This window comes from Mustela nivalis (assembly GCF_964662115.1).
Source record: "Mustela nivalis genome assembly, chromosome: 5".
Taxonomy (NCBI): Eukaryota; Metazoa; Chordata; class Mammalia; order Carnivora; family Mustelidae; genus Mustela; species Mustela nivalis.
Window position 1 is genome coordinate 97,929,004 of NC_139024.1, and position 16,562 is coordinate 97,945,565.

The 16,562-nt window shown below is 42.2% G+C and overlaps 1 protein-coding gene across 1 annotated transcript in view; it reads right to left on the reverse strand.

The window, feature by feature from the left end:
* The window catches only part of LOC309864131 (uncharacterized protein), a 56,039-nt gene extending 39,477 nt beyond the window's left edge, over positions 1-16,562 (reverse strand). Inside the window, exons 1-7 of the mRNA XM_082729454.1 lie at positions 16,481-16,562; positions 16,107-16,213; positions 14,930-14,981; positions 12,022-12,154; positions 10,000-10,141; positions 8,299-8,430; positions 6,078-6,198 (exon numbers count right to left, since the gene is read on the reverse strand). Coding sequence (XP_082585580.1) covers positions 6,078-6,198; positions 8,299-8,430; positions 10,000-10,141; positions 12,022-12,154; positions 14,930-14,981; positions 16,107-16,193 — 667 coding nt within the window. The 5' untranslated portion in view covers positions 16,194-16,213; positions 16,481-16,562. The remainder of the gene's footprint in view (positions 1-6,077; positions 6,199-8,298; positions 8,431-9,999; positions 10,142-12,021; positions 12,155-14,929; positions 14,982-16,106; positions 16,214-16,480) is intronic.

Below are 16,562 nucleotides of genomic sequence, written 5' to 3' on the forward strand. Positions count from 1 at the left end.
TCTTCCTCTCCCACTCCCCCTGCTTGTGTTCCTTCTCTTGCTGTGTCACTGTCAAATAAATAAATAAAATCTGAGAAAGAAAGAAAGGTAGGTAACATTTGTAAGAACAGAAATAAAAAACATTGAGCTGTAAATGAAAGATCTCCCCCTTTACTGAGTGTTTGCTTTACTTAGTTAAAAAGCTTTATCCCCCCGCCAAAAAGAAAAAAAAAGAAGAAGAAGAAGGGGCATCAAGTTCCAATAGCGTTCTAATCTGAAAGAAAGAAGTCTTAGCCTTGCAAGGTTTTGGGGAGGATCCAATCGATACTAGATGGAAAGGGTCATGGGGGGAAAAAAAACACACACACAATGCGCTGACCCAGCATGGTAACAGCTGCGGAGGGGCGAGGCATGGGAACACCCAATCCAGACCCGCCTTTTTTTAAGCAACCAGGAAAGACTAATCTCGATATCTTCAGTCTTGCAAACTGACCAGGCTACTGCCAAATCTACTTAAAAGACCATCGACCCTGACTGTAGGGTCTGGGTTGGGTTCAGAGGCTTATTAGCTTAGACAAATCTGCCTCCTCTCTGTGGGTCTAATTTTTCCCATTCCTAAAGCCAGAATGTAATTCCTGCTGGCAGCACACAGGGTGGGAGCTCGGTGCAGGGGGTAACTGACTTGTGGAGCCTCACTTTCCCTATCTGCAAACTGGGGAGATAGTAAAACTTTGCGAGTGGGTCTGGCCCCTCCCCTCCTGGCAATGCCAGTCCACTCCTTTGAGGAAACTCTTCTGCCTCCTCCCAGTGGTTCTCTTGGGGCTGCATGGTTAGTAACCTCAATGCCCGCCCCTGGGCTGCCTGGGATGAGGTTGAACCAACCGCAGACCCTTGGAAGAACCTGAGGGCAACCCGGAATGAAATCTGGGCAGTACTGATGGTCTGAAAGTCCCGGGGTTCATACATGTTCTTCCAAACGTATGAGCTAATAAATCTTGTTTGCTTAAAAGCAACAACCGACACCCCGTGCCCCAAGTCAAAAACCAAAAACAAATCCCTTTCTCCCCAGTTTGCTCAAGGCTGGCAATCCAGGGAAAGGGGGTCTATCGCGGGGCAACCATCTCTGACTTTGTTGTCTTAAGTTTCTGCGCATAGAAACTTACACAGCAATCCCATGTTTTAAAACCAAGCTGGAGTCCAAAGGGAGGATTAATTATCAACATCAAGTTAGGAAGGGTCATTATGGGGCCACTGCTCAGGTTTTAATTCTTTGTTTAAACAAACAAAACAAATGGGCTTTAACTGAAACGGGAGAGTCCTAGTTGCCAAGAAAAGAAATTCTCACATTCTAAAGTGCTGAACTCTTGAAATGGGAGAACAAAGCTGGTAACAGGATCTCCTTTCCAGTATCTTCTGGAAGGGAGGACCAAGGACCTCCAAGCCCTGCACCGCTTCTATGGGTATACTGAGTTGACCGTTCTTTACTTGCCCTTGTTTTTTCGGTCCAAAGCTACGACTCTCTGGTGGTGGGAGAGAAGTTGAATGTTGCTGGATGCTCTTGGGCTCTCTGAGGCTCCCTTCTTTGGGTACCCAGAGTTATTTCTACTAAGTTTGGGTAGCTAGGCAATAGGCCCAAAGAGAACTATCAGGAAGAACGAAGGTGTAAAAACTATTACAAGAAAGACAGCAAGTTGTATGTATGGGGTTATTAGATGACGAAACCTGCTTTGGCCCTGGCTGGCTGTCCCTCTGTCAGGTGCTTTTAGGGTGTGCTCAGAAAATGTGCCAGGTTGGCATCAGACCTAGGGCTTGTTTTCAACACCCAGGAAGTAGAACCCTGGGCAAAACAGGCTTAGAGCCTTGGGAACTCAACCATGAAGTGCTTGGCTTCTCAAGGCAAGCACCAGGGCAAGGAGGGAGGACCCAGAAAGTACTTGTGTTTAAGAACTATTCAGGGAGGGAAGGATTTTATTTTTCATTTGTGTAAGTCTTCTAAACAATTTGAATTATTTACCAGAACCATGTGGTTATAACAAATAGAGATAGGCTTACAATTATGAATCATGAAAAAAATCAGTTATTTTCCCTTTCTCACCTAATTTTTGTCAGGTCAGACTCTTAGGTTTGGAGGAGGTCAGAAGAAAACGTCATCTCACACAGAGAGAGGCAGAGTTTTCTGTGAGAAACTTTTCTTCCCTCTTTGTCTTATGCGTCGTCTGGTGGTTGGCCATGGCCTTGCCAGAGTGGCCAATGAGATCAGGCAATTAGCTCAATGAGAATCCTGGATTGGGATTTGACCACAATGGGAGTAAGAAATCTGGCCCTACATGGGCTGGGCTGGGGGACACTGAATGGCCCAGGTGGTCATAACTCTGTTGATCAATCTGTCACTTGAGTTGGGGAGGAAAAATGGATGGGACAGTATATTGTGAGGGAAGGGTCCTGGCCTGTGGTGGTCTTTAGGAAAGGGTATGAAGTCTGGTGAGCCATGAGGTCATCTCACCAGTAAGGACATGTACATGGATATGCACTCAGAAGCTGGTCTAGTGTGTGGCCTGGGCAAGATGGCCCCGCAGCAGTGGAGAGAGCTGGTGGGGTCATGTACATCAAAGCATTGGCAGGAGCCCTGCTCCACACCACAGACACCCCCCGCCCCCGACCGGAAACCACAGTTTTGCCTGGGACATCACCCTGCACAGCTGTTCCATCCCTCATCACACAAGGCCCTGATGTGGGGCTGAGTTCCGAATTACCCAATGTGGAACACCATTGTGACCCTTAAAAGAGAAGGAATCTTTGGGTCAATTTGTATAAATATCGGTTAAATCTTAATCTCAGTGTTACTTGTTTCAGCAAAGCAAAACCCAGTCTCAGGTGGCTCTGTTGGGTGGAATAAGGTTGTCTAATTGTCCACATTTTTTTTTTACAGTCTCAGAATGATGTTCCGTGGACATTCTCTTTCCCCATCCCTTCTCACAGGGTTTCCTGGCATCAGCCATCGTCTTACTTCTGATTTGTCATTTGTCCCTTTTTTTCTATTGCAAGTACACAGTGTCATTGTGGGTGTTGGAGGAGATCCTGGGCCCCAAGTCTCTGCTTGTTCTTCCAACAGTGGTCCTGGTCTTGGTACAGATGGTAAGGACAGTGCCTTAAATGGACTGTGCCTTGCCCTAAACACATCAACCTCCTATTTATTTACACAGAACACCAATTTCTTCAAAGTTGTAACCATTGTCCACAACTGGCAAGCTTACAGAAATGTCACACATCAAGAGAGGAGCAAGATGGCAAAGGAGTAGGGGACCTAAATATCTTAGGTTCCCAGAAATTCGGCTAGATATCAAACCATTCTGAACACCCACAAACTCAAAAGGAGATCGGAGAAGAAGAGCAGTAATTCTAGGAACAGAAAAGCGACCATTTTCTGGAAGGATGTGCGGAGAAGTGAATCCAAGGCAATATACTGGAAGAGAGACCACAGGGGTGGGGCCGGCTCCCAGCAAGCAGTAGAGCAGTGGAGCACAAAATTGGAACTTTATAAGTCTGCTCCACTGAGGGACATCAGTTCAGAGACTAAGCGGTGGCGTTGGAGGTTGGGGGGTTGGAGCCCTCGGGGGACAGTGTTGTGAATTGTGTAAGACTGATGATTCACAGACTTGTACCCCGAAGCAAATATAATTACATTATATGTTCATGAAAAATAAAAAGAAGAGTGTTCAGATAGTAATGTCTTTGATACCAGCCATAGAAAAATTTTTATAGATGTATCTCTTGGGGCAAGAAAAAACAAAAGCAAAACTAAATTACTGTGATTACACCAAAATCAAAAGCTTCTGCATGGTGAAGGAAATCATCAACAAAACAAAAGGCAACCTGTTGAATGACAGAAGACACTTGCAAATGATATATCTGGTAAGGGGTTAATATCCTAAATATATAAAGAATTTATATACGCCAATACCAAAAACCCAATAATCTGATTAATAAATGGCCAGAGGACCTGAATAGACATTTTTTCTAAAGGAGAAATATAAATGGACAACAGACATGTGAAAAGATGCTCAGTATTGTTAATCATCAGAAAAATGCAAATCAGAACCATAATAAGATATGACTTTACACCTGGCAGAATGCCCAGAATCAAAAAGGCAAGAAATAACAAGTTGAGGATGTAGAGAGAAAGGTGCACTTCGGTGGGAATGCACACTGGTGCAGCCAATATGGGAAACAGTGTGAAGGTTCCTCAGAATGTTAAAAACAGAACTACCCTATAGTCCAGTTATTCCACTACTGGGTACTTACCCAAAGAAAGTGAAAACACTAATCAAAAAGATATATGCACCCCTAGGCTTATCACAGCATTAGTTATAATAGCTAAGATGTGGAACAACCCAAGTGTCCATCAATAGAAGAATGGATAAAGAAGATGTGATATATATACACACTGGAATATTACTCAGCCATAAAAAAGAATGCAATCTTGCCATTTGCAACAAGGGTGGAGCTAGAGAGTATAATGCTAAGTGAAATAAGTATGTCAGAGAAAGACAAATGTTATGATTTCACTCATATGCTAGAGTTTAAGAAACAAAATAAAGGAACAAAGAAAAAAAGAGAAACAAAGAAAAACCCCAGACTCTTAAATACAGAGAACAAACTGGTGGTTGCCAGAGGGGAGGCAGGTGGGGGATGGGCAAAATAGATAAAGGGGCTTGGGTACCCTTGCATGATGAGCACTGAGTAATATTCAGAATTGCCGAATCATTATATCCTACACCTGAAAATAATATAACACTATGTTAATTATATTTCAAAAATAAATAAATGGGAAATAGCATGTCAAGGAAACAAAAATCCCCAAAGAAGAGGAAAGAAAATTAATATATATCAATATTTATCAAATGTATAACTAGGCTTCAAGAATTGTCCCAAATATATATGACATACAGTATATAATATATATTATATAATTACATCAAGTGTAATTATATATAACTTAATATTCAGAAGTACCACATTAGGGACACCTGGGTGGCTCAGTGGGTTAAAGGCTCTGCCTTTGGCTCAGGTCATGATCCTTTGGTCCTGGGATCGAGCCCCACATCGGGCTCTCTGCTCCACAGGGAGCCTGCTTCTCTCACTCTGTGCCTCTCTGCCAACTTGTGATCTCTGTCTGTCAAATAAATAAATAAATAAATAATATCTTTTTTTTTTTTTACAGTACCACATAATAGAAATATTAAACTGTTACGATTTTAGACAGTTGAAATAGCCAGAAACAGTCAAGAATGCTAGTCAAGGGGTGGCTCAGTGATTAAGCGGCTGCCTCTGGTTTGGGTCATGGTCCCAGGGTCCTGGGATCAAGCCCCGCAAAGGGCTCCCTGCTCAGCTGGAAGCCTGCTTCTTCCTCTACCACTCCCTCTGCTTGTGTTTCCTCTCTTGCTATCTCTTTCTCTGTCAAATAAATAAATAAAAATCTTTCTTAAAAAAAGAATGCTAGTCAATAAATTCAATAAACTCCTCCTAGATACCACATTTCTCTGGTCTAGAAGTGTATATTCTTTTCGGCTTCTTAAGAGAGAAGAGCCTTATTTTTTTCTTTTTTTTCAATTTTAATTTTTAATTTTTGAAAAATTTTTAAAGATTTACCCATTTGAGAGAGAGAGAGAGCGTGCACAAGCCTGTGCGGAGCCCCATGGGGGAGAAGGATGGATCCCACAACACTGAGATTAGGATGTGACCAAAAACCAAGAGTCAGATGCTCAACCAACTGAGCCACCCAGGCACGGGAGAGAAGAGACTTCTTAAAAGAGACTTTGCCTAAGAGATACCTTAAAAGAAAGTTCAACTTTTCCAAGCCCTTTGTTTACATTAATAATAAAAATAATTTTATAACATTTTACAATTTAAAAAAAAGTCACACGACAGAATGGTTTTGTATTGCATTTAATTGGTGTTTGTTCTTTCACGGTTGTATGGTTTTGTTCTTTTCAGACACTTGACTCCTAGATTCTACAATTCACTACACTGGGCAGCCCGTACTGACGCTGTGACCCGACGGATCGTCGCTGTTGACCAGGGTAGGACCTGCTGCCATTAGAAGTGCAGGACGCTTCTGACCACTTCCACATAGTGGCTATCTGGGGGTGGCTTCCTCTGACTCCCAGGTTGCAGGAACTTCTTAATCGTAGGGATGTTGCTGATTCTTGTTTTAAATGCCTGAGATGAGAACCAGTAAAGTCAGAGCCTTAATAGCAGTCATAACCTTAAACAGAACTTTGTCATGGGAGTGTCTAGACTGTCAGCTTTCGGAGCCCAGTCTGTTGAATCTGACTTAATCCCTCAACACCTGGTTGCTAGGTGTTCCCAGGAAAGGTAATACAATGGCTAGTGTGTTTAGTGTGAATTAAATTATCTTCTTAAGGGCGCCTGGGTGGCTCAGTTGGTTAAGCGACTGCCTTCAGTTCAGGTCATGATCCCAGAGTCCTGGGATCAAGTTCCGCATCAGGCTCCCTGCTCCATAGGGAGTCTGCTTCTCCCTCTGACCTTCTCCCCTCTCATGCTCTCTCTCAAATAAGTGTAAGTAAATAAATAAAATAAACTATCTTCTTAAAATCTCACTGTCACAAGTAGATGGCACAAATTAAAAATTCTAAAAAATTAATATTCTTTGACCTATCGATTCCTGTTCTAGGAATTTATTATAAAGGTGAGCAAAGAAATCATGTTAAGAATGTTAGCAGAGTGGGGTGCTTGGGTGGCACAGTCATAAGTGTCTGCCTTTGGCTCAGGTCATGATCCCAGGGTCCTGGGATCAAGCCCTGCATTGGGCTCCCTGCTAAGTGGGAAGTCTACTTCTCCCTCATCCACTCCCCCTGCTTATATTCCTTCTCTCTCAATCTGTGTCAAATAAGTAAACAAAATCTTTTTTTAAAAAGTTAGCAGAATGAAAAATTGAAAATAGTCTATCTTTCCAAGAAAAGAAAACTGGTCATATAAACTATGGTAAGTCCCCACAAGGTATATAAGCAGGTAATTTAAAATGATACTGTATATAAAAAGAAAGAGGAAGGTCCCTGTATTGACAGAAAAAAAACCTCTAGAATGCATGGCTTACTTTAAGGAAAGAAAGAAAAAATAAAAAGTCCCCGGCAGAACAAAATATATTTGCTACTTTGTGTAAGAGAAAGCTAGGGGTGGGGGTGAGAGAAAAATAGATATTCATATTTGCTGTATCTGCATAAATAGGAACACTGGGAAGGTACACAGGAAACTAATAAAAATGATTATGGGGCAGGAAGGTGAGAGGGTAGTGGTGGGAATGAGTTTTCTCAATTTATGCCCTTTTTATATAGTTCTGATTATTCAAAAAGATGGGACTCTATTGTCTCATGAAAATAAAATAAAATGGTATTGTAGAAGAATATTTGCTGACATGTCAAAATATTCATAATAATTTTTTTAAATGTTAAAAGCAGACCACAAAACAATATTTAGTATGATCTTTTTGGGGGGGAAAAATGTAAAATAAGAGGGCAAAGAGTCTAATCCAGTAGTAGCATTAGGCTAGTTAGGTCCCGTCTTTTTTTGTTTCATATAAATGCCTAGTGTAGAAACCTGAAATTCCATTTCACTGGAAGTAAGGAAAAAAAAATACTATTCTTAAACCAAAAAACCTATGGTCCTCTCTTAGATAAAAGGTTTCTAAGGAACTGGAACAGAGGCTGGCTCAGGTCTGGCAGTGGCAGGATTGAGAGAGGGAGGTCTAAGGATAGGCGACGCAGCAGAGACAGGCAGTGACACCCAGGCAGAAGCTCTGACCAGTGGAGGGACATGGAGGCATGTCCTCAACATCGGGGGTACTAAAGGGAGGCAGAGTTGTCCGGTGGGTGCTGGGGAGGGAAACAACGAAGGAAGACCTGTCAGCCTTGCTTCATCAGAAAAAAATGTTTAAGGCATGAAAAAAAAAAGCAAGCAAGCAAGCAAGCAAGCATTCAATGTTTATGCTAGAAGCCAACATAACCTATCTCTCTCCCAACATAAGGGTTTATTTCCTAATGATCCTGTAGGGCGAGCAAGAGAAAATTGCCAAGATGAATAAAATAATGATTTTTAACAAGTCTTCTTTTGAAATTGACCTGGAGATGCATTTCTTTTCTTTCTCTTTCTTTCTTCTTTCTTTCTTTCTTTCTTTCTTTCTTTCTTTCTTTCTTTTCTTTTCTTTTCTTTTCTTTTTTTTTTTTTTTTGAGATGCATTTCATTTTAGCTTTCATTTCTATTCACTATTTCCTGGGCTTCGTGTGCAAGTGAATACCCTACCTTTAGCAGCGGGAATTCAGAAAGTACAGAAGCATCGAGCTCTTCCACCATTAAAATCGCTTCTAACAGTTGTATGTCTGCCCAACTGAATTTGTTGCCAACAAGAAAATCCTCTCCATGGTCTTTCAAAATCTAAGCAAAGAGAAATAACAAAGAATATCAAATAAAAGTAAAGACTATTTTGTCTGGCTATGCACTTACAAAAGCAGGGAATCTTCTGTACAGATCAAATTTACTAAAGAATCTTTTTCTTGATAATCTCCAAGACTGCTTGGAAAGGATCAGATGAAAGCAAGTCTTAAACACTCATAAACATTGCTGTAAATTGGCACAGTCTTGTTGGGAATCTGTCAGTGATTATCAAGGTATTTGGGGTAGTGAAGGGCATGAAGGGAGCTCTCTCTTACACGCCTACAGATGATTAAGTAAAACTATACCCACCAGTATAGGGAGACACAAAAGTCATAATTAGTTAGAATCAGGCTGCTACACCACAGTAGAAAATTGTATCAGAAAGCCCATTTAACATTTCAGCTCAAAGAATGATACTGATTTTTCAAATGGAAGGTGTTTCAACAACACTGTACATTGCTCCTGAATAAAGAGGAACTGGATCGTCCAGGACTTTGAAGCACCGGCAGAACTCTTCATTATAGACTAATCAGTAGTAAATCATTCTTTCCCAAGACTAAGACTGAGGAGAAATCCTACAGACTTCTGTCTGGGAAGCCTTAAATTGATAGAGCCCTCTGCTAACAAATCTTTCTTACCATGTCCCATGCTGTCCTTTAAGTTTGGAACCTTACCAGTTGTATTTCGAGAACATTCGTAATTAGGATTCACTCCAAAATGACTTCGGGAAAGTTGTAAATTTAAAAGATCTTGTCTTTTGCTTGAGGCATGATCAGCCTCCAGTATAAAAGGTAAAGAAACATCTGACACGGTGAATTTAAGGTGTTGGTGCCCTAGGCTGCTGATGGCTTATTTTTAAAAATCGGAACAGAAATGCTGTGTCCTTTCATTGCATCTGATTTATTTTCATTCTGTCTTGTCAGAGGTTCCACATAATTATGTCCTTTTGTTTTGCAACCCTTTATTAAAGCTTTGGTCAGAGGGGCGCCTGGGTGGCTCAGTGGGTTAAAGCCTCTGCCTTTGGCTCAGGTCATGATCCCAGGGTCCTGGGATCGAGCCCCCCGTCGGGCTCTCTGCTCAGCAGGGAGCCTGCTTCCTCCTCTCTCTCTCTCTCTCTCTTTGCCTGCCTCTCTACCTACTTGTGATCTCTGTCTGTCAAATAAATAAATAAAATCTTAAAAAAAAAAAAAAGTTTTGGTCCGAGTGCAGTAAAGCAGCATCATAGCTTGTCCTTTGAGATCTTCACTGCTGAACTATTCTTCTCAGCAACAGGAAATAAGCCCTGCATCCTTACACGCCGGGAAGCAGCAGTGGGAACTTGCTGTGCCCCAAATCTAACTCTCAGTTCCCATCTCTCTGGAACGGGGCGGTAGGGTACTGGAGGCCGTTCGAGGACGTCAGCCCCGCCCCCTGTTCCCCGCCCTCCCCCCCCGCCACGCCCCCACACCCGCAGGATCTGCGCGCGCAGCCGTCGCCGACAGGAATTCAGTCTCTCGCGAGAGCACCTAGGCGTCTGTCCCTTCTGGGCTGGGTCCTCCCCCAGCTGCAAACCGGATCCCTGCCCCCTACCTTCTCGAAGACGGGGAAGTAACGAGTTTTCGCTCTCTTCACGACTAAAGCAAGACTCTCCTCTTTTTCCGCGGGGGGTTTGAAGGCAGCCACCGCGATCATTAGCATGAGGTCCAGGGTGCCATCCGTGTACATGTTGATCCTGACAAAACAGCGCGTGCCCGGTGTTCGCACTGGGAACCTTACGAGGATGGGGTTTGCTACTTCGCCTCTGCGATGGCGGAAATGGATATAGGGACAAAAGACTTGTCGCACCCCTTCCCGTAAGATTCCGTGCTCAGGAATGATTTCTGGACCCAGAGCCCTCCGAGGGACCCGAGGATACGAGGTCTCTGGAAATGCTTACTGCATGAAGGGATGTGTGGAAAAAATTAACGAGTGCCTCCAAGCGGAAGTCTGCCGTAAATGGATAAATACGTTATTATGGTTTTAAAAACCCAACCGGATGAAGTTTACCGGAAGTCCGAGACTATTGGTACCAGAACCTTTTCACTTCTTTAGGGAAAATATATAATTTAGCAGGTCCTCCCCTGACCTGGCAACTGAGAAAGAAAAGTGCGCTTTCCTACTCAGGTCGGACAGACACCTGGATTTCATTCTCTAAAATTTTCCTTTCACTGACAAACACAGAAAAGGTTAAAAACAACAACAACAATAACCAAGAATGGTAGATAGATACATTACCATGGATTATTGGCCTATTGGCGGAGTTACGCTGAGCAAGTTACCTCTACAACCAGTGTGCAAACATTAAGGGTTGTGTGTCTGTGTGTCCCTCCTATATGCTAATTGCCCAACAAATTTGGTTCAGTGGTCATCTTTGTCTTTTGCTTTATAACATATATAAAAAGCATAATTTACTTTATTGTCCCATCTGAATTACAAATCATTTTTCCTACAGGTTAGATTGTTACCTAGCCGGTCACTTTAATTATAAAAAACAAACAAAAAAACAACGAACATATTGCATCAAAACGATGAGAAACAGATTGCTTTTGTATATTAGTACTGGTTTACAGTGTTCTAAAAGGATTCTTTTCACACCCTGTTTGAAATTGCTTCTCTTGCCATGTATTTTGGAGATTGCAAGTTAGATGACCGTTTTCTGGGATGATCTCATTCGTGACTTGCTTTGACTAAAGGAATGAGGTGGAATTGAGCAGTTCTGAATTTAAGAGGCCTCGTGTGCTTTCAGTCTCTCTCCTAGAACCCTCCCTAGCTGCCCCAAGAACAAGCTACCTGTGGGAGGATGAGAGACATATGGCCCACTTGCCCCTGGGTTGATACTCAGCACCCCAAACCAGAGCCTCCTGGCTGACTACTGGAGGACCACAGGTCACACGACTGAGTCCAGCCAAGAGGAGTCAAGCCTGGCCCAGATATGCCAACACCCACAAGATACAGTAATAAATACATGCTGATTTAAGTCACTGAGTTTCAAGGTGATATGCTATACAGCATTATTTGTAGTAATAGACCACTGATACAATGCTCAATGTTTGTTTGCCCTGTCAGTCATTTCCACCTTCATGTTGTAGAGTTTACCAGATCATCTTATAAGAACATATTTTGTTAGGAGTGGGGAGAGAATATGAGAATGTTGAATGCACACCACCATGAGTAGTGAAAGGAAACGCTGAAGTACTTACTCTGTTATGCACAAGACATTTGGGTATAGCAAGAGCATCTCCTTGTTGTTTCCCTTGCCGTCTCCCCCCAGTCTAGACTGAAAGGCAACACCGTAACTGGGTCTCAGCCGGTGTAGGACTACAGAGCTTAGATAAGAATCAAGTACAGGGACATCTGGGTGGCTCAGTGAGTTAAGCCTCTGCCTTAGGCTCAGGTCATGATCCCAGGGTCCTAGGATCGAGCCCCACATCATGCTCTCTGCTCGGCAGGGAGCCGGCTTCCCTCTCTCTCTCTGCCTGCCTCTCTGCCTACTTGTGATCTCTCTCTGTCAAGTAAATAAATAAAATCTTAAAAAAAAAAAAAAGTCAAGTACAGCTGTGAATGCTATGCTACCTGACTGTCTCCTTCAGGTCTTTTCCATACAAGTCGTACTTGGCGGCAAGGTAGCTGAGGATGGCTCTGGTCTGCGTGAGCACCATTCCATCAATTTCAACCATAGGCACTTGGCCGAAAAGCAGGCGTCCATCTGTGGATTGAGCAAAGTGAGGTTAGGAAACTCTCCTTCCATGGTTCTGGTAAGCCTGAAGGAGGGTCTCTTTAATTTTGTTGAATGATTTGGTTTTCATCCAAAGTGGTGAGCTAAAGACCCCAGCTGTTGAGGAAATGTCTATCATTTGCTTTATTGAAAATCTGAGATTTGCTTCATGGTTTCATGCATTTTTGTTTGTTGGTTAATCACGATTGTTTAAGACGCTGTACATTTACTATGACTGTTACAGTGTAAGTGCTTTTGGGTGTATGAGAATCATCTCACCATGGTGGGTCGTTAAAAATACTCACCCCACTCCCCAGATATTCTGATTCAGGAGTGGAGGATGGGGGCCTGAATTCCTTGGAAAGCATAACGGGTATTACTCCAGGCCTATGTGGCAGCAGGACGGATGCAACAGCAGGAACCCAGGCAGACCAGGTCCAAATGCCAGCTTTAGCCCTCCCCAACCATGCGACTTTAAGCGAATGACCTAACTGAGCTTGAGTTTCCTTTGCTCTAAAATGGTAATCATATCTATTTAGCAGGATTTTTTAAAGGATGAAACGAGATAAGTAAAACAATACTGTCAATAATTAGTGTTCAGTGAAGTTAAATTTTCTTCTTTGTGAGTGACTGCCTATATAAGTAATGCATTTAAAGATGCACTATAAATAGTGCTCTTTTCATAGGGTCTTGAAGAAATAAATGGCCTTTAAATTTCCTTTGCCACCCCTATGTTGCTGAGAATAAGGAACTTATTCCTTATTCTTATCCAGAATAGGAACCAGACTTCATTAGTGCATTGGCAAAGGCCAGAATTAATTTCCCCACCTTCCAATACTGTTGCCACTTGACTTAATGAGAACCAGTAGAGGAACTTTCCAGAGAGCCAGTGTCTCTGTCTAGTTGATGACTTCAGGCAAGTCTCTGTCTTCCCTGAGCCTATTTTCTGATCTGCCCATTGTAGAGTTTCCTTGAGCAAGAATAAGATCATGCCTGTGGCCGTGCTTTGGAAATATTGGTACTATTAATAATGCAGAGATTGTAAAATCTCCATTTCCTAAAGGCAGTTCTACATTTGTCCAACATTGAATGAGCATCTAAACTGGGCTCTGTGCTACGGCTTGTTAGTGAGGCAGAGGTCCATTAGATATGACATGCTTCTCAGAACTGATGATCTTCTTCAGAAGCTTTTTTAAAATTCTTGTATCAAGAGTATAGGAAAGGATCTTTGAGACCATTTAGCTCACTCATGCAGTAGACTATGGCACTATGAAGGCCAAGGGGGCAAACATGACTTGCTCGAACTCACAACAGAAATGGGCCACCTGAGCTTCAGCCAACAGTCCCTCTCTGTCTCCTCTTCACTAATAATAATGCCCAGGAGAGTGTCTCAATCACCCGAACAGCATCACAGACTCAGGGAGGGATGGAGGATTTCACAGGCTGTTAGGGAAGAGTTCTTGCCAGAATCATCATGGAAGATGATTATTGTCTTTATTTATTGTCTCTATTTATTGTCGTTTTCATGGAAGAGTTTCTGGAGATGCCTTTCATTTACTTATTCAATACATATGTACTTAATCCCTACTACATACCAGGGACTGGCCTCATTTGGGGTAGAGTAGGGCAGAAACAAAGAGAATGGGGAACTTCAGGGATAATCCAGACAATAAATTTCTGGGCAAGAATTGGGTAAAGGGCTAGCCAGCCTTCCCCATTTAGTGAGATCTACTGGTGTGCTTTATCTGTGACCACAGAGATTATCTTTATTTTATGGTAAGGAGATAAGATGTGGAGAAGTTAAAGGTCTTCTGCAAAGTCATACAGTTTGTAAATGGCAGGTATGCTTATTACTAGTTGAATGTTTCTGAAAAAAAAAAAAAATGTGTCAATTTCATGACTGTTTATCAGCAATGGTGAGAATATCCATGTTTCCTTAGGCAAGGAAAGTAACACTGTGGCTGTTAGATGGTTAAGAAGCACTATAAAAGTCAGAATGCCTGGGTGGCTCAGTGTGTTAAAGCCTATACCTTTGGCTCAGGTCATGATCTCAGGGTCCTGGGATTGAGCCCTACATTGGGCTCTCTGCTCAGCGGGGAGCCTGCTTCCCCCTTATCTTCTCTCTGCCTACTTGTGATCTCTATCTATCCAATAAATAAATAAAAAAAAATTTTTTTTTTTTAAAAAGCACTATGAAAGTATTTGTATTTTCTCTTGGTGTGAGAAACTTTTCTAGGGAATTATAAGGATGAAGGAGGACTTCTTCCAAATTTAACCAAATTTCGGTCTTTTCAATAATCTTAGTTCTACTATTATGATGTGATAAGATGGTGTCTGATAATCTGTTGAAACCACGAAGAAAGAATGGATGTGAGCCATGAGAACTAGAGAGTATCTTAGCTCAAATTCCCCTTCCCTTTTTCTCTCTCCCTTCCAATCCGCTGGATCGTTATTTAAGAATTCTTCAAGCATTCTTTAGTGGGGTGGGGAGTACTGAGCAAATTAGCTGAGTCAAACCCATGCTACCATCTCTAACTGAGATCCAGGTCAGAGTCTACTTCATAAGCTTTTATGACAGCTAACAACACAATGCAGATGATAAATTTAGCCCTGGGGACAGGGACAGGGTGAGCACTGGTTCAGTGCGAGCAGTCCTTTTTCTATAGTTGTCACTCCAGAGTTCTGTGTTCTGTATTGAAAAGAATATTTCCAGAAACAAATGTTTATTTTTCCCAGTAAGAAAACATTGACTAAGTCTAGGCTCACCTTTCAGCAACTTCTCATATTGTTCTGTTGTTTCAATAAATTCTTCTTCAAACTAGATAGAGGATAGAAACTTGGTTATAACTTTAATGTCCTGGGGTGTGGCGGGGGGGAGGGGAGGAGATATGTTCACAGTATAAAGTACCCAATGACTTTCAGAATGAAAATTTTAAAAGGAACCACAAAGTTGTCAATTTCCACACAGCTGAAAATTCCATCAGTGTGTATGTAGATTACTTTATATGGGCATGGGACTGGCACCCCTTTTGGACTTGGCCTACTTATAGGATCTCCTCAGTCCCATTAATATTTTCCCCTTTCTTCAACTTAGCTCTTTTTTCTTTCCAAATTATTGTCTTTTTCATCAACTTCCCTCAATGATTTCCCTTTTTCCATTCCTCGCTTTCTTTTCTTTTCTCTCTTGTGTGTCATTATCCCTCTCAGGTCAAATTAAATTTCTCTTTGATCCTCATATATTCAATGAAAAGGGGTCTGAAGATTATAACTCAGGTGGGTTGTCATTATTTATTGATGGAATCCCTAAAACTCCTGTGGGAAAGAGTGATTTTTTTGGTCCCCTAAAGTTGAGATGGGGTTAGGATAAAGTGAACAAAACAAAGAAGGTCATGTATGGGTCCTTGTCTTAAAGAATGGCATTCAAATGGGGAAAAAGAAGTTCACACCTGTCTGAAACCAAACAATTCCAAAGAATTTGTGGAAAATCTATGGAAAAGTCAATGGTTAGGGAATTCAGAATTAAGGAAAGATCCCAGTGGGGCAGACCTTTCGGAGAAGGGCTCAAGAAGAAACCAGACTGCATTTGGGCCTAAGGTTTCAGTAGGCAGCCAGGAGTGAAGTAAGACTGAGGTGTCAGGCCAGAGCCAGAAGAACCACAGGAAATCAGTTGGTTCCTGTAAAGACTCCTCTCTCTCCTCTGTCTTATGAATCACCATGACCTCTTAGGCCTCTATCAAGCTTCCAGAACATCTCCCTAGGCTTCTACCCTCCCATCCTTGGTTAAACAGAAGACTGTGATTCCTCTCGCACCTCTTACAAAGAAAGGTATGTGGAAAGGGAAAGAGTGGATCTATCTTGATGGTACCATCCTAAATTTTGAAGGGGGAAGAGGACCACTCCAGTCCACCCAAATTACCCTTTCTTTTCCCAGTCAGGAACCAACCTCCACTCCAGCTGCAGCCAACAGCCAGCGGATCGACTCCATCCTGCCCCTGCCACAGAAGTAGAAGAGCTTGGGTTTGGTTGCCATGACTCTGAGCTTGGGGTTTTCTGAAGGGCAAAACAAGAAAAATAAGAAAAGCAAGAGAAAAATGATCACGGAAGCAGGATGGTTGTTACCTCTGGTGAGGAGAACAAGGGGTGTGATTTGGGAGGGACATAGGGGAGGAGTCTGGAGTGCTATTAATATTCTGTTTTTTCAACAAAATTAACAACCAGTCTTTATAACTAGTCTTTAAACCGTACATAAAATACACTCTCCTGTATGTATGCTCTATCTCACAATTTAAGAAAAAAGAAAGCACAAACGATACATACCAAGGTATTGAGGTATTCCATAGATTTGAGAGTCTCTGGTGTTTTGAGATAGGATCCAGGAGTTATTATGATGGTTTTGTGA